The 18,394-nt window shown below is 39.8% G+C and overlaps 1 protein-coding gene across 4 annotated transcripts in view; it reads left to right on the top strand.

Moving 5' to 3' along the window:
• Positions 1-18,394, top strand: part of IGF2BP3 (insulin like growth factor 2 mRNA binding protein 3) — a 150,435-nt gene that overhangs the window by 124,852 nt on the left and 7,189 nt on the right. For all 4 annotated transcript variants that reach the window (XM_045495081.1, XM_045495083.1, XM_045495084.1 and 1 more), the window contains one exon: positions 15,842-15,958. In XM_045495081.1, the coding sequence (XP_045351037.1) occupies positions 15,842-15,958 (117 nt within the window). The remainder of the gene's footprint in view (positions 1-15,841; positions 15,959-18,394) is intronic.

Genomic DNA, 18,394 nt, shown 5'->3' with positions numbered 1-18,394 from the left:
TATTATTTGTTTTGTAAACAGGTAGACTATTAAGGAACCTTATTTTTATATTTATTTCTTAAAAATAGCATTTTTTTCTGAGGTTGGAAATAGGAGACCAGTGATAGTATAGAAATAATTGCAGTATAACATCTACCTTGTAATTTTTTTTTTTAAAGGAGTTCACAGTTCTGTTGCGTTATCAATGATAATTAGAGGTAGAGAATCATCATGGAAATAACATTCTAGGATCTTCCCTTATGGATTTGTTTTTACATCTCTCCCTTCCTGTTTGACTCTTTCCTTCTATATGCTTTGAGTAGTACCTCCTATTCCAATTCAGGGAAATGTCCAGCTGGAACAGCTTGGGGATTCCAATATAACAGTGCCTAGACTACATGTAGAGTAAAATGCTCCTGGAATTGTACTGATAACAGATTGCTGAGATTGTTCATATTTTATCCCTGTATGAATGAGAATTTCCTAGGCCTGTCTTGAACCACCTGTGTTAGGTGTTGTTTACTTTTGGCCTCTTCTTGTAGTGTTTCTGCTTTTATGGTCAGCAACATTTGCATCTTCCCCTACAACTCACCAGCCACTCTGAACATGTTTGGTCCTGGAAACCATATAACAGAGCCCATTCATCTATGGATACGCATCAAAATTTCAACCCCATGACAGTGTGAATAGATCTATTATGCATTATCTGAAGCTTTCCACCACAGCTAAAGGTGATGTGAAGTAGTTGACATGTTTGTACTTTGATGCTAAAGGGGCTAAGGGAAGGATCTCTGGGATGAGAGCCCAGGTTCAGCCCAGCTCTGCCTGCGCTTTGTATCACCATAGGTCACTCTCCTCTTCCCCCTGGGTTTGTCTTCTCGCTGCACAATGAAGAAACTGAACCAGAACTCTTCTCTCTCTCCCCTCAAATCAGACATTACTAGTGTTTACAAAATTCAATAATATAAAAAGTTGAAGAGGAGGGTAAAAGTGAACCTAAAATAGGAATTTGAGAAAATATGGACTTAAGGTCTAATTTGCCTATTTATTATAAATAGATGAATTTGTCATATTACTGAGTTTAAGGCACATGTATCTCTGACATTTCTGTGTCAAGCAGCATTGATTAAAATCTACAAGGAGCTGATTATTTAAAACAACTCATTGCTGAAGAAGCTCTTATTTATTTACTTATTTATTTATTAATGCTTGTTTATTTTTGAGAGTGAGAGAGACAGCATGAGCAGGGGAGGGGCAGAAGGAGAGGGAGACACAGAATCTGAAGCAGGCTCCAGGCTCCGAGCTATCAACACAGAGCTCGATGCAGGGCTCTAACTCACGAATCATGAGATCATGACCTGAGCCAAAGTTGGACGCTGAACTGACTGAGCTTCCCTGAAGAAACTCTTATTTAAACTACATCTCTGCTAGCTGCTCTAAACTAGCTTTGTCTTTGGACACACTCCTTAATCTCTCTGTTCCTCACTTTCCAGTTTGTAAATTGAGGTGTCATTTAAATTCTTTCCTCTCTGTTGGTTACAGGTAAGGCCTTTACTGGTTATCAGTAAACTCTCTCACATTACGAGTGGTAACATTATAGAACATTCTTGGACATCTGTCTTTTACACTTCTCTGGCTGCTTCAGTAGCAAAAACTCCTAAAGTGAATTGCTAGGTGTCTATTTTTAAGATAGATACATACATACATACATACATACATATTACCTAGAGTTAGTCAATTTTGTGATGTAGTGATAAAGTTTTGTGTAATGGGTTCTTGTGTTCTTAGGAAAATAAGGATTGTTTTAAGAAAAGTGAGATTGTATTTAAAACATTTCCAAAGGACTTTTTTTTTTTTTTTTTTAGTTTTTTTTAAATGTTTATTTTTGAGAGAGAGAGACAGAGACAGAGACGGAGTGCGAGCAGGGAAGGAGCAGAGAGAGGGAGACACAGAATCTGAAGCAGGCTCCAGGCTTTGAACTGTCAGTACAGAGTCCGACATGGGACTTGAACCCACGGGCTGGGAGATCATGACCTGAGCTGAAGTCGGACGCTCAACAGACTGAGCCACCCAGGTGCCCTTCCAAAGGACTTTTATGATTTAAATATTTAGTGACTTAAGCAAGTAAAGATTTTGTTTTAAGAATGGGAGAAAGGGGTCAGTGAACCATGAGTAAATGTAAGGAAGATCTCACTGGAACACATGGTCTTGGTTTTCCCTGAGATTTTAAAACTAAACTGAGTAGGTATAATTAGAAGCAGCCAGTGAGATCAGGAGAAGATGGAGAAGCTGCCAGCAGTAAAGGTAGAAATACTGCTGAAGGGAAGGAGCTGAGAACCCCCTAAGGACCTGGTGGTTTTGTGCACAGGACCAGGGAATTCTCGTCTTAAAGGGAAGAAATGTGGATAATCTTAGCCTGCATTCTTTGCAGAATTCAAGTAGGCTTTTGATTCTACATGTATGCTGGGTAGTGATATAATGGAATCCCCAAGTTCATATGTGGACATTTCTCTAAATTGGTGTAGGAGGTACCATTCAAAACACAAAAAGCTAAGAAAAAAGATAAATCTATCATCTGTCTAGTTGGTATAATTAATAAATTAGGGTTATAATGCATGTGTTTTCTATGGATGAATGTGTTATTGTGATTTCTCTCTTGATTTAAACCTACTACTAACTTTATCTCTGTGTATTAGTCTTAGACCTTAAAGAATGTGTCAGGAATCATCCAGAAAACTTAAAAGGGAAAGGACAACTGCCCTTTTCTCCAGAATGGAAGAAATCTGTGCTTTTGTGGGTTTTAACGTGTTTGCAATTGCCTCTCCTCTTAGAAATAAAAACATACGTATATAATTCTGTCTTGGAAATTGAGTATATATTTTTACTAACTTAAAAAAAAACTTTTTTAATGTTCATTTGTTTTTGAGAGAGAGTACGAGCAGGGGAGGGGCAGAGAGAGAGGGAGGCACAGAATCTGAAGCAGGCTCCAGGCTCTGAGCTGTCCGCACAGAGCCCGATGTGGGGCTTGAACCCACGAACTGCAAGATCATGACCTGAGCCGAAGTCGGACATTTAACTGACTGAGCCATCCAGGCACCCACATTTTTACAAACTTTGGAGGTAATTAATGGGAGCATTGTACTGTTTTTAACTTTTCACCTCAAGGACATTCATCTTGATATTAAGCACAGTATCCTCACTTTTAAGAAATTCGGCACCAGGGGCGCCTGGGTGGCTCAGTCGGTTAAGCGGCCGACTTCAGCTCAGGTCATGATCTCGCGGTCCGTGAGTTTGAGCTCCATGTCGGGCTCTGTGCTGACAGCTCAGAGCCTGGAGCCTGTTTCAGATTCTGTGTCTCCCTCTCTCTGACCTTCCCCCGTTCATGCTCTGTCTCTGTCTCAAAAATAAATAAACATTAAAAAAAAAAAAAAAGAAATTCGGCACCAGACCATTATTTAATGTGCAGCCCGTATTTAAATTTCATAGTTACTCCAGTAATGTTCTATTATATAGCTGTGTTTTCAGTAAAGAATCCAATTAAGGATTATGCATTGCAGTTGGTTGTCATGTCTCTCTAGTCCCCTCTTATCTTTGCAGGAGTCCATCCCTGCATCATCCGTTCCATTTAGTGTCAACTACTCCCTACCCACCACTTGTTTTCTTATTTATGGCATTGAAAAACCCAGGCTAGTGGTTAGTGTCGCCTAGTTAGGATTTGACGGATGCCTCTGTGTGATTAGGCTCAGGTTATACCTTTTTCCGGGAAGGAATACCTTCTCTGTGTCTCACTGGGAAGCAGATGATGTCATTGTGTTTCATTGTTGGTCATACTGTTTGATCGTACAACTAAGGTAGTGTCTGTCCAGTTTCCACATTGTAAAGGTACCTTTCCCACCTATGATTAAGACTGGCGTCTGGGTGGCTCCATTGGTTAAGTGATCAACTTTGGCTCAGGTCATGATCTCATGGTTCATGGGTTCAAGCCCTGTGTCAGGCTCTGTGCTGAACGCTTGCTCGGAGCCTGGAGCCCGCTTCAGATTCTGTGTCTCCCTTCTATTTCTGCCCCTCCCCTGCTTGTGCTCTGTCTCACTGTGTCTCTCAAAAATAAATAAATGTAAAAAACAAAATAAAACAAAATAAAAGAGAATATGTATCTTGCCCTCCAGTCTTTCTCAAAGTGGGTATAATATCCATTGCTGCCATTTGCCCAATCACATTATTACTATTTTTATGTCTGTTGTTTTTTTTACATTTATTAGTTGGCAATGTTCTGTAAAGAAGACTTTCTCTACTTTGTGCTTTGTGAGGGAAAATGGTTTTTTGTTCTTTACATTAGAATTACCCCAGACCTTTTTTATTAGGATCCCCCAGGGTAGGGGTTGGGGAGGAGATGAAACTCTCAGGGATCACTATTTTGGAAAGCTCTGACTGACCGGAGTGTGGAGGTAGCCAAGGTTAACAACAGCTGGTCTGTTTCTTTTCTTCTTCTTCTTCTTCTTTTTTAATGTTTATTATTTATGAGAGAGAATGAGAGCAGGGGTGGGGCAGAGAGAAGGAGACGAGGAATCTGAAGCAGGCTCCGAGCTGTCAGCGCAAAACTGGATGCAGGGCTCGAACTCACGAACCGCGACATCATGACCTGAGCCGAAGTCAGGCGCTTAACCAACTGAGCCACCCAGGCGCCCCAGCTGCTCTGTTTCTTAACTGGTTAAGAACCTGTACCTCACCTTGGGCTTCTACGAATCAAAATCTCAGTGGGAACAGATGGAAGCTAGAAATTTGTGATTTTTGTAAAGGTCATCAGGAGTTTTTTTGTTGTCCATTCATTGTCAAACTGCTACTGTGCAAGCAACAGATACTATTCTATGGAAGATGGACTCAAATGTTGGAAAAATATCTATCAAGGCTAATGCATGATAGATAATATTTGGGATAAACGTAAATACATAACGACTCAGGCATGCCCCTCTTTCTAGGTTGTTTGGTGCTTTATTTTAAACTGTGGTCGAAAACCTACTCCCTTTCTTTGGATCACCTGTTAATTCCAACTCACAGGCAAATATCAGGCCAAGCTGTCTGTGGGATGCTGCCATATGTCTGTTTTCATGCCTCTAAATCTATTTTGGCGCACTATGTGTATCAAGATTAGCTTTGGCTATGTATTACAAGAAAAGAAATGGTTTAAATGAGTTTTCCTTTTTCATGAGAAGAGTTGAAGGGTAGACAATCCAAGGCTGGTAGTAGTTATGTTGTATCATCTAGGACAGGTGCTCCTATTGGCTTGGCATGCCGCCTCCCAGCCCAGGATGACTGCTCAGGTTTCAGCCATTGAGTCTGATTCCAGCCAGCAAGGATGAAGGATAAATCAACAGCCACCTCGTAGGACACTGCCTGAGGATAGCTTTTTACACTTCCACTGGTGTCTTGTTTGCCAGAACATAATGTCTGTTACGTCTACCTGCAAGAGAAGCTGGGAAGCAGTGTCTCTAACTAAAGAGATGAATAAATCTGCCCTACTGAATTGAGCAGTATTACCTGTGAAAGGTGTCTCACAGAGCTTTGGGAGGGTGGAGGTGAGCTTCTAAGTTCGATCAGAGACAAAACAAAAACGACACAAAAAGAACCCAGAATGATCTAAATTAATTCTAGAGCACAGAATTCCATGATTCAGATTCCACTCCTACAGATAATTTTCATCGAAAATTAAAGGGAAAACACCATTTTCAGAGAATTGTTGTGTTTCTGGATACCAGTTAGAGTGAACTGTATTCCAGATAGCTGTCAGGCAGTTTTCTGATTTAATGTTTTAAGGGAACAATTCTTTTACCAAGTTCTGTTGTAGTATATAACCTCTTTGTGGGGGAGTACTTAGTTGGAATAGCTTTGCCTTCACTGTATATTATTAGACTTTATTCTTTTTCTAAACTCCGATCACTAATAGTCTTAAATGTACCTAGTAGTCACCACTTTGAGAAGCGAACTGTTGTTTTTAAAGGCAATAATTAGGGGCACCTGGGTGACTCAGTTGGTTAAGCGTCTGACTTCACCTCAGGTCATGATCTCGAGGTTTGTGAATTCGAGCCCCGCCTCTGGCTCTGTGCTTGACAGAACCTGGAACTTACTTCAGACTCTGTCTCCCTCTCTCTAAAAAATAAGCATTAAAAAATATTTTTTTAATAAAAAATAAAGGCAGTAATTAAGTTTACTAAAGCTTTATGGGTTGTTGTTTTTTTTTTTCCTCCTTACCATTTCTTCTGATATTCCCTTTATTCCCGTTGGCTTCACTTTTCTTCTTGCTGAAGAACCTAGTATTGTAGGTCTGTGGGGGTCTATGATACATTTATTTAAAAACTGGGTTAGAGGATTAAAGGTTGGCAGGTGTTTGCTCTCAGCACGTGAGGATGCACCGCAGCTGCCCTTCGGCATCTACAGCTGCTGATGAGAAGCTTGTTGCTCCTTAGAAGTTCTCACAGGGAAGTCAGTTACTTACCAAGATCATCTCTCTATGCTTGATGGCCTGTAGGTGAGCAGAGAATCTCTTTTACTTTCGATGTACATTGCCTGGTAAGAAGTAGGTTTTGATGACTAAACGTTTCAAAGACTCTCTCTTTTTATGTATAGCTCTCTCTCTTTTAGGGTTGTTTCATTTTGCTACTCATGTTTTCCGACTGCTGCTTTGTAACATGAAAGGAGAATTGATGCGCCTGGACTTGGGATAAATCCCTTGCCTCTGTTCCATTCCAGGACTTGGCCCACCCTTCCCCCCTCAACGTATTCTAACCGGAACCTGCCAGGTAGATTTTTTCCTAATACAGCCAGAGTTGGTTCTTGCAACAGACAAAAAGTCTCTAGTTCCTGCCTAGCAGCTGGCTCGTGCAGTACTTAATTGGCAAACTTTGAGTTTAGAAATGACAAGAAATGCTCCTTTCAAAAATGCTCAAACAGTAGGGAAGAGGCAGTTGGCAGCTCCTGCACAGAGCAAGAGCTGAAATTGGCATAGCACAGAACAGCATCCATAGCTGAATGGTATTTCCTGGCGTTTGGTTTGGCAGAAGTTAGCTCAAGTGCTGTTGTCTTCATAATTTTGATATCGTCTTTGGAATCTTCCCAGAAATCTCCAGAACAATAGCGTGATCTTAAAATTGCAAACTTTCTGTTTATCAAAGAGGCAAGAAAGATAAACATTTTCTTAGGTTTTAGCTAGTTCAAGGTGCTCCGTCAGAAACAAAATACTTTGTGAGTTGAAAGGATTTTGAGATCAGTTCTTAGTGCTCTACTCCTTAGGATTTCTTACTGTAGGTACAGGTCTTTTGTTAGTAAAATATTTGAAAGTAAATCACTCATTGTATACACTTATTACCTCTAAGAGGCCTTGGTTATGTAGCTATGGGAGAAATTTTCTGTGGCGCCCTCCCCCCCCCCCCCCCCTTTTTTTAAAGACTTCAGTATTCTGTTCAGGTCATAGAGTTGAGTAAACTTAATTTCAGTTCCAAACCCAAATCCATTAAAACAAAACAAAACAAAAAACCCAGGAGTATCTATTTTACAAACCAAAGGGAAACACTGGCATCCTTCCAGGTTCCTGAAGGCTGGTTTTGTTGGCTGGCACGCATGTCTCCATGCCTTTGTGATGTCTTAGATTCTGTTCCCCACAAAGTAAATGCACTTAACCCTACTGTTTGCTCATTCTTGTATCTCCTCATGATAGATGATTAGGAATTACTCATTGGCAGACTTTACCAGTTACGCAAACTTCAATTGAGCAGCTTTGTTCTTACGTTACTTCAAGTTACAGAGTCTGCCAGGAAGTCCAAAGGAAGTTTTGCCGATAGGCATCTGGCAGAAATCCACTGGGAAGCAGCTTGGGTCATGTGACTGTCCTTCACCTCTGAAGGTTTTGTAAGAAGCATTCAGGATAATGCAGCTGAACATTAACTTCAATGCAAAGAATGTGTAACAAAGGGTGATGCTGATGAATTTTTTCAAGCTTGAGCTCAGAGACTTAAGAATCACAGGTGAAAGAGGCTTATCAAAACCCATTGTTCTGGCTACTTAGTTTTGTAAGTAAAAGTTAGGTATCCAAATCCTGGAAACATGGCTTACTATGCAGTCGTCTGTATAGCAGTAATTTGTACCACAGAGACAGTTTAATGATTGTCAAATAGACAGGATGATTATGCAAAGTACCTTATATTCCCAGAGGAAAATTTCCTTGAAAAGTAACCTACAGTCAGGGAGATGCTTGGTGAATAAGGAATTGGCACAGAGGGAAATGGGTGATGTTCAGACGTCTGATGAGTCAACTTTTTATTAATGTGCTATTGCCAGGGACACAGCACTGCCCATCGGTCTGGGGTGCCACCTCCTCATTTGTTTGGTTTGCTTCTAACACCGCTTTTTATGTTTGACAGGTTTTCTTGTTTCTGTTTTCATCCCAGCACAGAATACTTTTCTGTCAGCATACAGATTCTTCCTTGATGTCTTCACCCCCTCTTTGTTAATAGTCCTTTCGGCCCTTCTCTACTGACCACCATTCCTTTTCCAAAGCCTCACACAACTTTTAAATTTGTTCTTAGTATTGGATTTGTTATCTCCTACTCAATTTCCGCTCCTAAAAATCAACAACAAAAAAAGCATTGATGGCCTTTCTTCACTGTGTCAGAAAGATTATTTTGCTTTTATTCAGCTTTTGAGGCTGCAACATAGGTTTTGCCTTGGAGCTTTTCTCCTCACAGAGCCGTCTTGAGTTATCTTCTAGGCGAAGACACATGCGTATGCTGTGCTTGTGAGGGAGGCTCTGCAACTTTCACTCCAAGGATGATGCCTGTTAACGCTGGTCCTCTAAAGACATACAGAAGATGCTCTCTGGGATCAGTCCCAGGAAGAGTGTTCTTTACTAAGCAAATGGATAGTTTTTCTCTTAGAGGTATACTGAGTTATGCAGCTGATTTGTCTTAAAATTAGCTGCTGGAAAGCTTAGAGCTAAATGTATATAACAACAACATTCCTGGCTTCATCTTTTAGATTCAGGTCTTTATATTCTCATTTCTTCGTTGCCTCTGTTTTACTTCTGGATTACTTGTATTTTCTAAGCAGCCTAAAATCTTTCTGGAACAAGGCCCAGAAAACAATTAATTATGCAGTCATGGCAAAACACAATGGGGCAGATCTGAGCAAGTTACACATTAGGTTAGTCTGATCATTAAAAAGGTCTTTATGACTGTCAGTCTCAAAACAAAAGTATATTATTGAGAAGAACATGATGTAGATGTTCTCAGTGAGATAAAATACTTAGGTCCTATCTTTACTTTAAAAAAAAAAACAACAACAAAAACTGGTTAAGATTAATGTGTCTGTTATACCATAAGGACCAGAATGAAAAAGTATTAACATTGAGCACAGTTTATGGTCAGTGTCCACATTAACTCAGTTATTAAAAAATAAGAAAGGCCTTAAAGTGTCCCTGTGGAATAAATGGTACGTGGTAATTGCATAAAACACTGGCAGGCTGTGAGATACAGTGCTTTGCACACAGAGACACTATTCTTAGGACTGGGAAATGCTAAAGAATGAAATAATTTTATTTAGTGTTCTTCGTTGGTGAATAGAAACAGAAGTGACTTGGCCAAGCTGTGCTGGACAGGCCCCTCTCACAGATCTCCACAGTCAAGGGTTCAGTGGGAAGGCAAACCCTCTTCTCGTGTATGTGTTCTAAGAGTGCTTACAGAGCTACAAGGGAGGCTTCGTTTAGCTGACAGCTGTGTTAAGACCTGCATTGTGTTAGGATGTCCTGGGAAACACCGGGAATACCAGCTTGTAAAGAATATAAGTACGTCTACATATGCTAAAGCAACAAAACCCAATGATTTTCATCAGTAATATTTCCTGGGATTGAATTTTAGATTAACTCTTACTGGAAATATTAGGTACATGTGGGTTATAGATCAAGGAAGAGACACAAAAGAGCACAGTTTAGATGATTTTCATTTGTAGAAAACTAAGCATAGGGTCTAGAATCCTGTGTTGCTGGACTTTTCATAAGCATAAAAGGCGTGGTTCAAAATAAAATGATTTTCCCTTTTCCTTAATATATCCATTGACCATAAGATAAATGTATTAGTATGAGAACTTGGAAATAACTTGTCAGGTAGGTTTGTTTGTTTGTTTATATTGACTTTTTAAAAATTTATTTTGAGAGAGTGAGCCTGCATGTGAGCAGGGAGGGGCAGGAGGAGAGAGAATTTTTTTAATAGATTTTTTTTTAAGCTTTATTTATGTATTTATTTGGAGGGAGGGAGGGAGGGAGGGAGAGAGAGAGAGAGAGAGAGAGAATGAATGAATGAATGAATGAATGAATGAATGAATATATCCCAAGCAGGCCCCACACTGCCAGTGTGGAGCCGAATGCAGGGATTGAACTCATGAACCGCGAGATCATGACCTGAGCCGAAATCAAGAGTTGGACGCTTCACCGACTGAGCCACCCAGGTGCCCTTGAGAATCTTTTTGTTTGTTTTGAGAGAGAGAACGTGAGCAGGGGACGGGCAGAGAGACAGATGGAGTGAGAATCCCAAGCAGGCTCTGTGCTGTCTGCGCAGAGCCCAACGAGGGGCTCAATCTGTGAGATCATGACCTGAGCTGAAACCAATGGTCAGATGCTTAACTTGAGCCACCCAGGTGTTCCTGTCAATTTTATTTTTTTCAGGTTTATTTATGAGGGGGTAGGAAGGGCAGAGATGGGGACAGAGAATCCGAAGTGGGCTCTCTGCTGTCAGCACAGCTTGGACTCACGAACTGTGAGACCATAACCTGAGCCAAAGTTGGATGCTTAACTGATTGAGCCACCCAGGTGCCCCCCAACCCCACCTGTCAATTTTAAATGTTAATACTCTGATCATTGCTTCCATGACATAAAATCTTAGAAGTATTTGTACAGGGGCACAAGATTTAGAGATTTGATTACAGTATTATATAAATTAGTGAAAAAATGGGAAACCAAACTTTCTGCAGATCTTGAAAGTATCACCTTCAGCTGCAACAAAATAACAGATAAAGATGAAGGAATTTTGAATTTTTTCTTGAGAACTTCTCAGAGATGTGGTTATTGTATTCTCAGTAGTGGAAACAAACATCAAAACTCTAAGTTATAAAGTATTTTAAACAGGCATAAGATGGGTGTGTGCAGTGGACAACAGACCTGATGCTTTCAGATGCTTGTTCTCTTGGAGCATATTTTTTTTTTTGGTGGGTGATTCAATTAAACTACTTAATCATTAGGTTTTTTGAAAGAAATTTTATTGAGGTATAACTGACCTATAACTGTGGTTTCAGGGGCACAATGATTGGATATTTGTATATATTGCACAATGATCACCACAGTAAGTCAACGGCCTTTACCATAATTCTTTTTTTCCTCGTGATGAGAACTTTTAAGATCTCTCGGTGCAACTTTCAAATGTGCAATAGAGTATTAACAATAGTCATATCAAGGGGCTATCTTTGATGCCATTTTTTACACATTGATGATCACAGGTTTAAGCTTTTGCCAACATAAGAAATTTCTTTTGCCTCAGGAAATCGTACCAAGGCAGATGGAAGAGTGATAAGGCAGCACCTCCTCAAATGAAAGTTCTGTTGGGCTGTTTTTCTTAAGAGTCACTTACAAAGCACATCCCATACCTGCTGGAAGTAGAGTTATGTCCTTTAATTTGTTTTCTTTTTCTTTCTCTCTCTTTTTTTTTTTAAGAGAGCACAAGTGGGGAGAGGGGCAGAGGGAGAGAAAGAATCTCAAGCAGGCTCCATGCTCAGTACAGATCTTGACGCAGGATTTTATCTCATGATTGTGAGATCATGACCTGAGCCAAAATGGAGTTGGACTCTAAATTGAGCCACCCAGGACCCCCCTGCCCTCCATTTTAAAAGAATAAATATGGCTCAAGAGCTAGAGAAGCCCAGGTTTGAATGCTGGTTACAATACCAGTCAGTATATTACTGTGTGCATCTCTCTGGCTCAGTTTTCTCATCTTTAAAAGGCAAATGTTGGGGTACCTGGGTGGTTCAGTTGGTTAAGTGTTCGATTTTGGCTCAGGTTATGATCTTGCGGTTCATGAGTTTGATCCCTGCTTGGGGCTCTGTGCTGACAGCTCAGAGCCTGGAGCCTGCTTCAGATTATGTATCTTCCCTCTCTCTCTGCCCCTGCCCAACTCACACTCTGTATGTCTGTCTCTCTCTCAAAAATAAACATTCAAAAATGTTTTTAGAAATGGGAATGTTGTTAGTTTATGTTAGTCGGATGGGTTGTGAGGTGTAGATGAGGTAATGCACCTTACACAGAGGAAACACAAACTCTTGACACTCCCTGATCATACCTTCTTAAATCTGAAGTTTTGCAGGCTTTCTACACATCTCCCACCATGTTAAACACAAAGGTAGCACTCAGATGTTACATGAATGGCTTAACTGGAATCCCACCATTCTGAGTGGGAAACTTTGTGTATAACTTGATAATTATCCATTCTAAATGTTCAGACCCTTTGTCTCCAGCTAAATTTTACCTATAAGAGTTTATGTAACAGAGGTATACAAGGGCACAACTTTTTGTACAGATTTGATTGCACCATCACATGAATTAGTTGAAAATTAAGTACACACACGCGAACGCATGCACCAAGATAAATCAGTAGTCGAGTCTAGCTGGACGAATGCCCTACTAATAGGTGAGGGAGGGGCATCTGAATGACGTGGGAGGAGGAGATGCAAAGTGTATCTCTATGGTAAAAAAACAAACGAACACATTATTTGTAGGATGCTTCCATTTATTTACTATTTTCGGTTCATTAAATCTATTTCCTCCCCCTGAAACGAGTCTGCCTGTCCTTACCTCGTTTTCCACGTCATCTTTTCCACTGGGTTTAAGTCATTCTTCCACAGAGTTTTGCTTGAAAGGATTGAACTTTTTGGGCATGGCACTTTATTGGGTATTGAGTTGATCGTAGAGGTAACAGTTATTTGAGTCAGTGTAAATTTTCCTGACTGATAACTTGAAGAAAAGTTTTTTACATTTTCTGATTTAATGACCTTTTATCTTTTTATCTTACCTAATATTTCCTTTTTCTCATTTCAGTTTAACTGGTAAATAGGCAAAGGTTTTCCTTTAAAGAACCAGCCTGGCCTTTTTGTTATTTCCAGACTGTTAACTGTTTACTAATTTATTATTATTTTTTAATAGTTTTATTTTTAAGTTTGAGAGAGAGCATGTGTGTACACATGTGCAAGTGGTGGATAGGGAAGGGGCAGAGAGAGGGAGAGAGAATGAATCCCAAGCAGGCTCTGGACTGTCAGCACAGAGCCCAAGTCAGGGCTTGAACTCACAAACCGTGAGATCATGACCTGAGCTGAGACCAAGCATTCGACACTTAACTGACTGAGCCACCCAGGCGCCCCTACTAATTTAGTGTTTAAAAAATCTTTGCTTCTTGGGGCACCTGGGTGGCTCAGTCAGTTAAGGGTCTGACTTCGGCTCAGGTCATGATCTCACAGTTTGTGAGTTCAAGTCCCGCATCGGGTTCTGTGCTGACAGCTCGGAGCCTGCAGCCTGCTTCAGAGTCTGTGTCTCCCTCTCTCTATCTGCCCCTCCCCTACTCTCTCTCCCTCTCTCTCTCTCTCTGTCTCTCTCAAAAACAAACATTAAAAAAATTTTTTTAATAAAAAATAAAAATTTTTTGCTTCAGAGGAAGGAAACTATAAAGACTTCTAAAAAAAAAAAAAAATTCTTACCAAATAATGTGAGTAAACTGTCCTGTGGAACAGCATTCTGGTAAGTGTGTATTGAGGGCCAAGTAGCATGGCTGATGCATCCATATGTGTTTCTGCTGTTGATCATCGTTATCTCCCCATAGACCCGAGGTACTGAGTGCTCCATTCTCGCTGCTTGCACTCTGGGCTTAATAGGGAGAAGATGGAGTTGATAATGCTACTGGTAATTTTTGTGTTGTGAGAGTGGTGGTCATCTGGTGGACCAATATTACATAGCACAAAATCTGTATCCACTTACAGTAAAAATGAATAAGCCCAGTACTGCTGTTTTCTTTGACTAAGATTTTCAGAAACTGAACATTCTAAAGATTTTCCTAGTTCCTGGGATGCTTGAAAGCAAAACTTTGGCATGTTTGAGACTTTTTACCAATTTGGGAAGAGTTTTGTAAATTAGAAATTAGATGGAAGCTGTTTTATGGCTGTATGTGAACATAAGACAGTACTGAGGGACCAACTTGAGTACTGGACAGTGGAATCTATAGTATACTACATAGTAGGAATGGAAGACTTAAGATAGAATTCTGTGAAGTGTTTCTTACCAAGTAGTTAATGTGTACATTTCTTATTGCAATATATCTTCTAATATCTCTGTAAATCTTAGTTTAGCTGTATTTTTTTAAATGCATATTAAATTTTACTTGGTTTATTAAGTTGTGTATCATCTTAAAATAATTTTTGGCATAGGGGCAGCTGGGTGGCTCAGATAAAAATGTTTGCTTCTTGATTTTGGCTCAGGTGAAGATCTCATGGTTCATGAGATCGAGCCCCACATTGAACTGTTTTCCCTTACCAGGGATTCTCTGTCTCCCTCTCTCCTGCTTGTGCTCTCTCTCACTCTCTTCAAATAAATAAATAAAAAATATTTCTTGGTATATGTAGGAAATCTATACCTGCTTGTCAATTTTTCTGTAACCAAAAATTGCTCTTAAGTGTTAGAAAATAAAATATTTAAAAAAACATTTCTTGGAATGAATTTCTTAGAATTCTCCCTGGAAGCATGTTTTCTTAATGTTGTTAGAAAGTAAGTATTAATGTGTGAACAAGTGCACTGCTTCTAGCATCTTAGAACCTGTAGCTCACCATAACATCACTGAATTTTGGATTAGTCTATTTTTTTGGAACCCAGTCCACTGTGTCTCTTGAGTGTGTCCTTTAACCTTACAAGAATGACCATTTGAAGGGAGACAACTCAGGAAGGACATAGTTGGCTTGAAGGGGGAAGTTAAAATCCATTTTTGAAAAATCTTTCAGGAGGTAGCCTTCAAAATGTTTTCTGGGGCATCAGGGTGACTCATGCAGTTGAGCAACTGACTCTTGGTTTTGGCTCAGATCATGATCTCACAGTTTATAGGTTCAAACCCCGTGTCAGGCTCTACACTGGTCGTGCAGAGCCTGCTTAGGATTGTCTCTCCCCTCTCTCTCTGCCCCTCCTCTGCACACTGTATCTCGAAACAAATCTTTAAGAAAAGATTTTCCGATTTGTCCATGTGTAAATGGCAAAGGAAGGGCAGAGATGAAAGGAATAAAGAATTATATGGGAGAGAATCTTAGGGCAGTTTACTATTAAAGTGATAAAGTTTTCTTCTAGTCCTGTACTCTGCTTGGGTGTGGTGCATACTGAATGGTAGTGGTAAGGTTTTACACTATTTAGTCCTATGTAATGACACTCAGGAGTTGTTTCCTCTGAGAATAGGTGTGTGTTTACGAAGCAAAACCTACATGGATAAGGTGTAGAATAGGTGTCCTTGGATACAGTTGTTTGTTGATGTGTAGCCCAGAATTTCATTTACTTGTCAAGAACCTAAACTTTACAACATTTACGTATCTTTTAAATCTGTACACCAGTGACATTCTAAAGTTGAGGCAAATAGTGTAAAGTGACCTTTTAAATTGAGTGCTTTCAGGTTGGACAGGAGATCTTCTCAACTTTAGGTAAACTCTTGTCAACCTCCTAATATTTCTACTGTATGAGAACGCCCCATCCCTGTGCCAATGATAATAGCCTGACTTGTACCCAATTCACATGTATGTCCTGTCTTTCCAACAGCAATCAGAAACGGAGACTGTTCACCTGTTTATCCCAGCCCTATCTGTCGGCGCCATTATCGGCAAGCAGGGGCAGCACATCAAGCAGCTTTCTCGCTTTGCAGGAGCTTCTATTAAGGTACCCTTTTGCCAGCTGTGGCTGTTAGTGCCTTAATGACAGTAAGTTACAGAAACACGAGTCGTCCTGCCACTTCATAATTGGAATTAAATATTGCAGTGTATGCTGGGGTTACACGTAGGGTGTGACAGAAAACCGCAAACGACAGTAGCTTCAACATAGTAAGTCGAATTTTGTCTCCAGGAAAAATAGGAGTTGAGTAATCCAGGACTGATAATGGTGGTTTTGCCCCACCAAGTCCTCCACCTAGATTGCTTCCAGCTGATCATCCCTAGGCAGGGCCTTGGTCCCTCAAGCTCACAGATGACACTATTCACTGCTCTCCCAATCAAGTCTGTGGTCCAGCCAGTTGGAGAAGACAACATTAAGACCCCTTCTCTTATAAAGGCTTCTTACTAGCTGCCAAAGGGAAATGCAGTCCATGTATGTTTACCTAAATGTTTTATGGTTACGGAAAGTGGGATAACAATTATCAGAGAACAACTAATGGTATCCACCAAATAGATAATTGTGTGCTCTGAAGATTCTGTGTTTTGATACGCTGAGAAATAGTATAATACCAGACGTACAGGTCATTGTGTTTTAGGGAATGCACAAGTTGATAAAAGTTGGATACAGTGACACTTTCCTTCATGAAAATTATCAATCTTTTGGGGTATTTTTCGTTAATGTTTTATAAAAATTTTATTTAAAAGAATATAGTACACAACAAAGCTACACTCAGATGTTAATAGCGTGTTTATTTCCAGCTGTCCCAAAATGTGAAGAAGCACATGTTCATCAACTGGCAAATGGATAAACTGTGGTGAAGCTATACAATAAATATTAAGAACAAACTATTGAAAAATAAGAACATGGTTGAATCTCATGACACATGCTAAGGGAAAGGATCAGACTCAAAAGGCCACATACTCTCCGATCCACTTTTATGAAAATATGGGAAAAGGCAGAAGTACTGGGATAAAGAAAAAGTCAGTGGTTGCTAGGAATTAGAGGTGGAAGAGAGGCTTGAATACAAAGAGATAGCAGGAAGAATTGTGGAGAATGATGGAACTTTTTATTTTGATTGATGTGGTGATCTGCCTATGCATTTGTTACAAAAGAATGAATTTTACTGATGTAAATTAAATAGTGAATAAAAAAGGCAAAACACAGAAATAGTCCTCATGTGCTCTCCTGTAGCAAAAGATAACAAAATACATGAATAGGAAATGGGGCCAAAATCAACAGGTAAAGGAAAAGAGATGGTAAACAATCAAGTAGTGAACCAACTTTACTATCCTGCTAGTTTCCTGATTAAAAAGAAATCTTGGACACATGCAAAAAGAACATAGTAGACTGGCTTGGGGGAAAACCTGCAATGAACATTTTATGAACAAGAATTGAGTATTTAGGTATTCGCTTGTTTCTCTTTTGGGCTTCATGTCTGTTAAGTAACAGACATATATTTGGTATCGTTAATATAATTACTTGTGTTCACTTGTTGGACATGAAGATTGTTCCTAACTTACCCTGCACATAGTGCAGTGATGGACAAAATTTGCCAAACTGTTAAAGAAACAACCTTATTCTGTAAGTCGATAAAAATAGATCTGGTGAGCCAAAGGGCATGTGTTTTCAGGCTTCTCAGAGTAGGCCCAGGCCTCCATCACCAGTATTAACAAAAGAAATCTAGTCAGAAAGATAAAGAATGCTATCTTTTTTCCAGGGGTTTCTTGGGAATAATTCTAAGAACTTAGACTAAAAATTAGTAAGTGTCCCTCATAAAGTAGGAATAATATTAGCATGGCTCTAAGGTGACAGAGAGAGGGAGAAAGCACTGACTCCATTAAAAAGAAAAACATTCTTGGGGCACCTGGGTGGCTCAGTTGATTAAGCACCCAACTCTAGATTTTGGCTCAGGTCATGACCTCACACTTGGTGAGTCTGAACCCATATTGGGCTCTGTGCTGACAGCATGGAGCCTGCTTGGGATTCTCTCTCTTTTCTCTCTGCCCCTTACCTGCTTGTGTGCATGCTCTAAAATTTTTTTAAATTGTATAAAAAAAACACTTTTTTTTTTTTGTAAATATGTGGAAAAGTATCTAGTAGCTTGTATAAGTAACTGAAAGTGATCATATTGAGTGGTAGAATTTGAAGTAGTTTTTATATCCTTTGCTTCCTATTCTTACATAGTAATAATATATTTTATAAATAAGAATTTGCTTCTTGCACAGCATTATGTTTAGCAGTTTTTTTTTAATTTGAGAGATTGAGCAGGGGAGGGTATGGGATGGGGGAGAGAGAACCTTAAGCAGGCTCCACATTCAGGGCAGAGCCTGATGGCAGAAATTGATCCCATGACCCTGGGATCATGACCTGAGCCAAAATCAAGAGTCACATGCTCAACTGACTGAGCCAACCAAGCACCCCTAGGAAATTTTTCTTCTTTGAGAA

The sequence above is a fragment of the Leopardus geoffroyi genome, chromosome A2 (genome assembly GCF_018350155.1).
Source record: "Leopardus geoffroyi isolate Oge1 chromosome A2, O.geoffroyi_Oge1_pat1.0, whole genome shotgun sequence".
Classification (NCBI taxonomy): Eukaryota; Metazoa; Chordata; class Mammalia; order Carnivora; family Felidae; genus Leopardus; species Leopardus geoffroyi.
The sequence above is the reverse complement of the archived record's forward strand: the minus strand, read 5'-3'. Positions and strand labels throughout refer to the sequence as shown.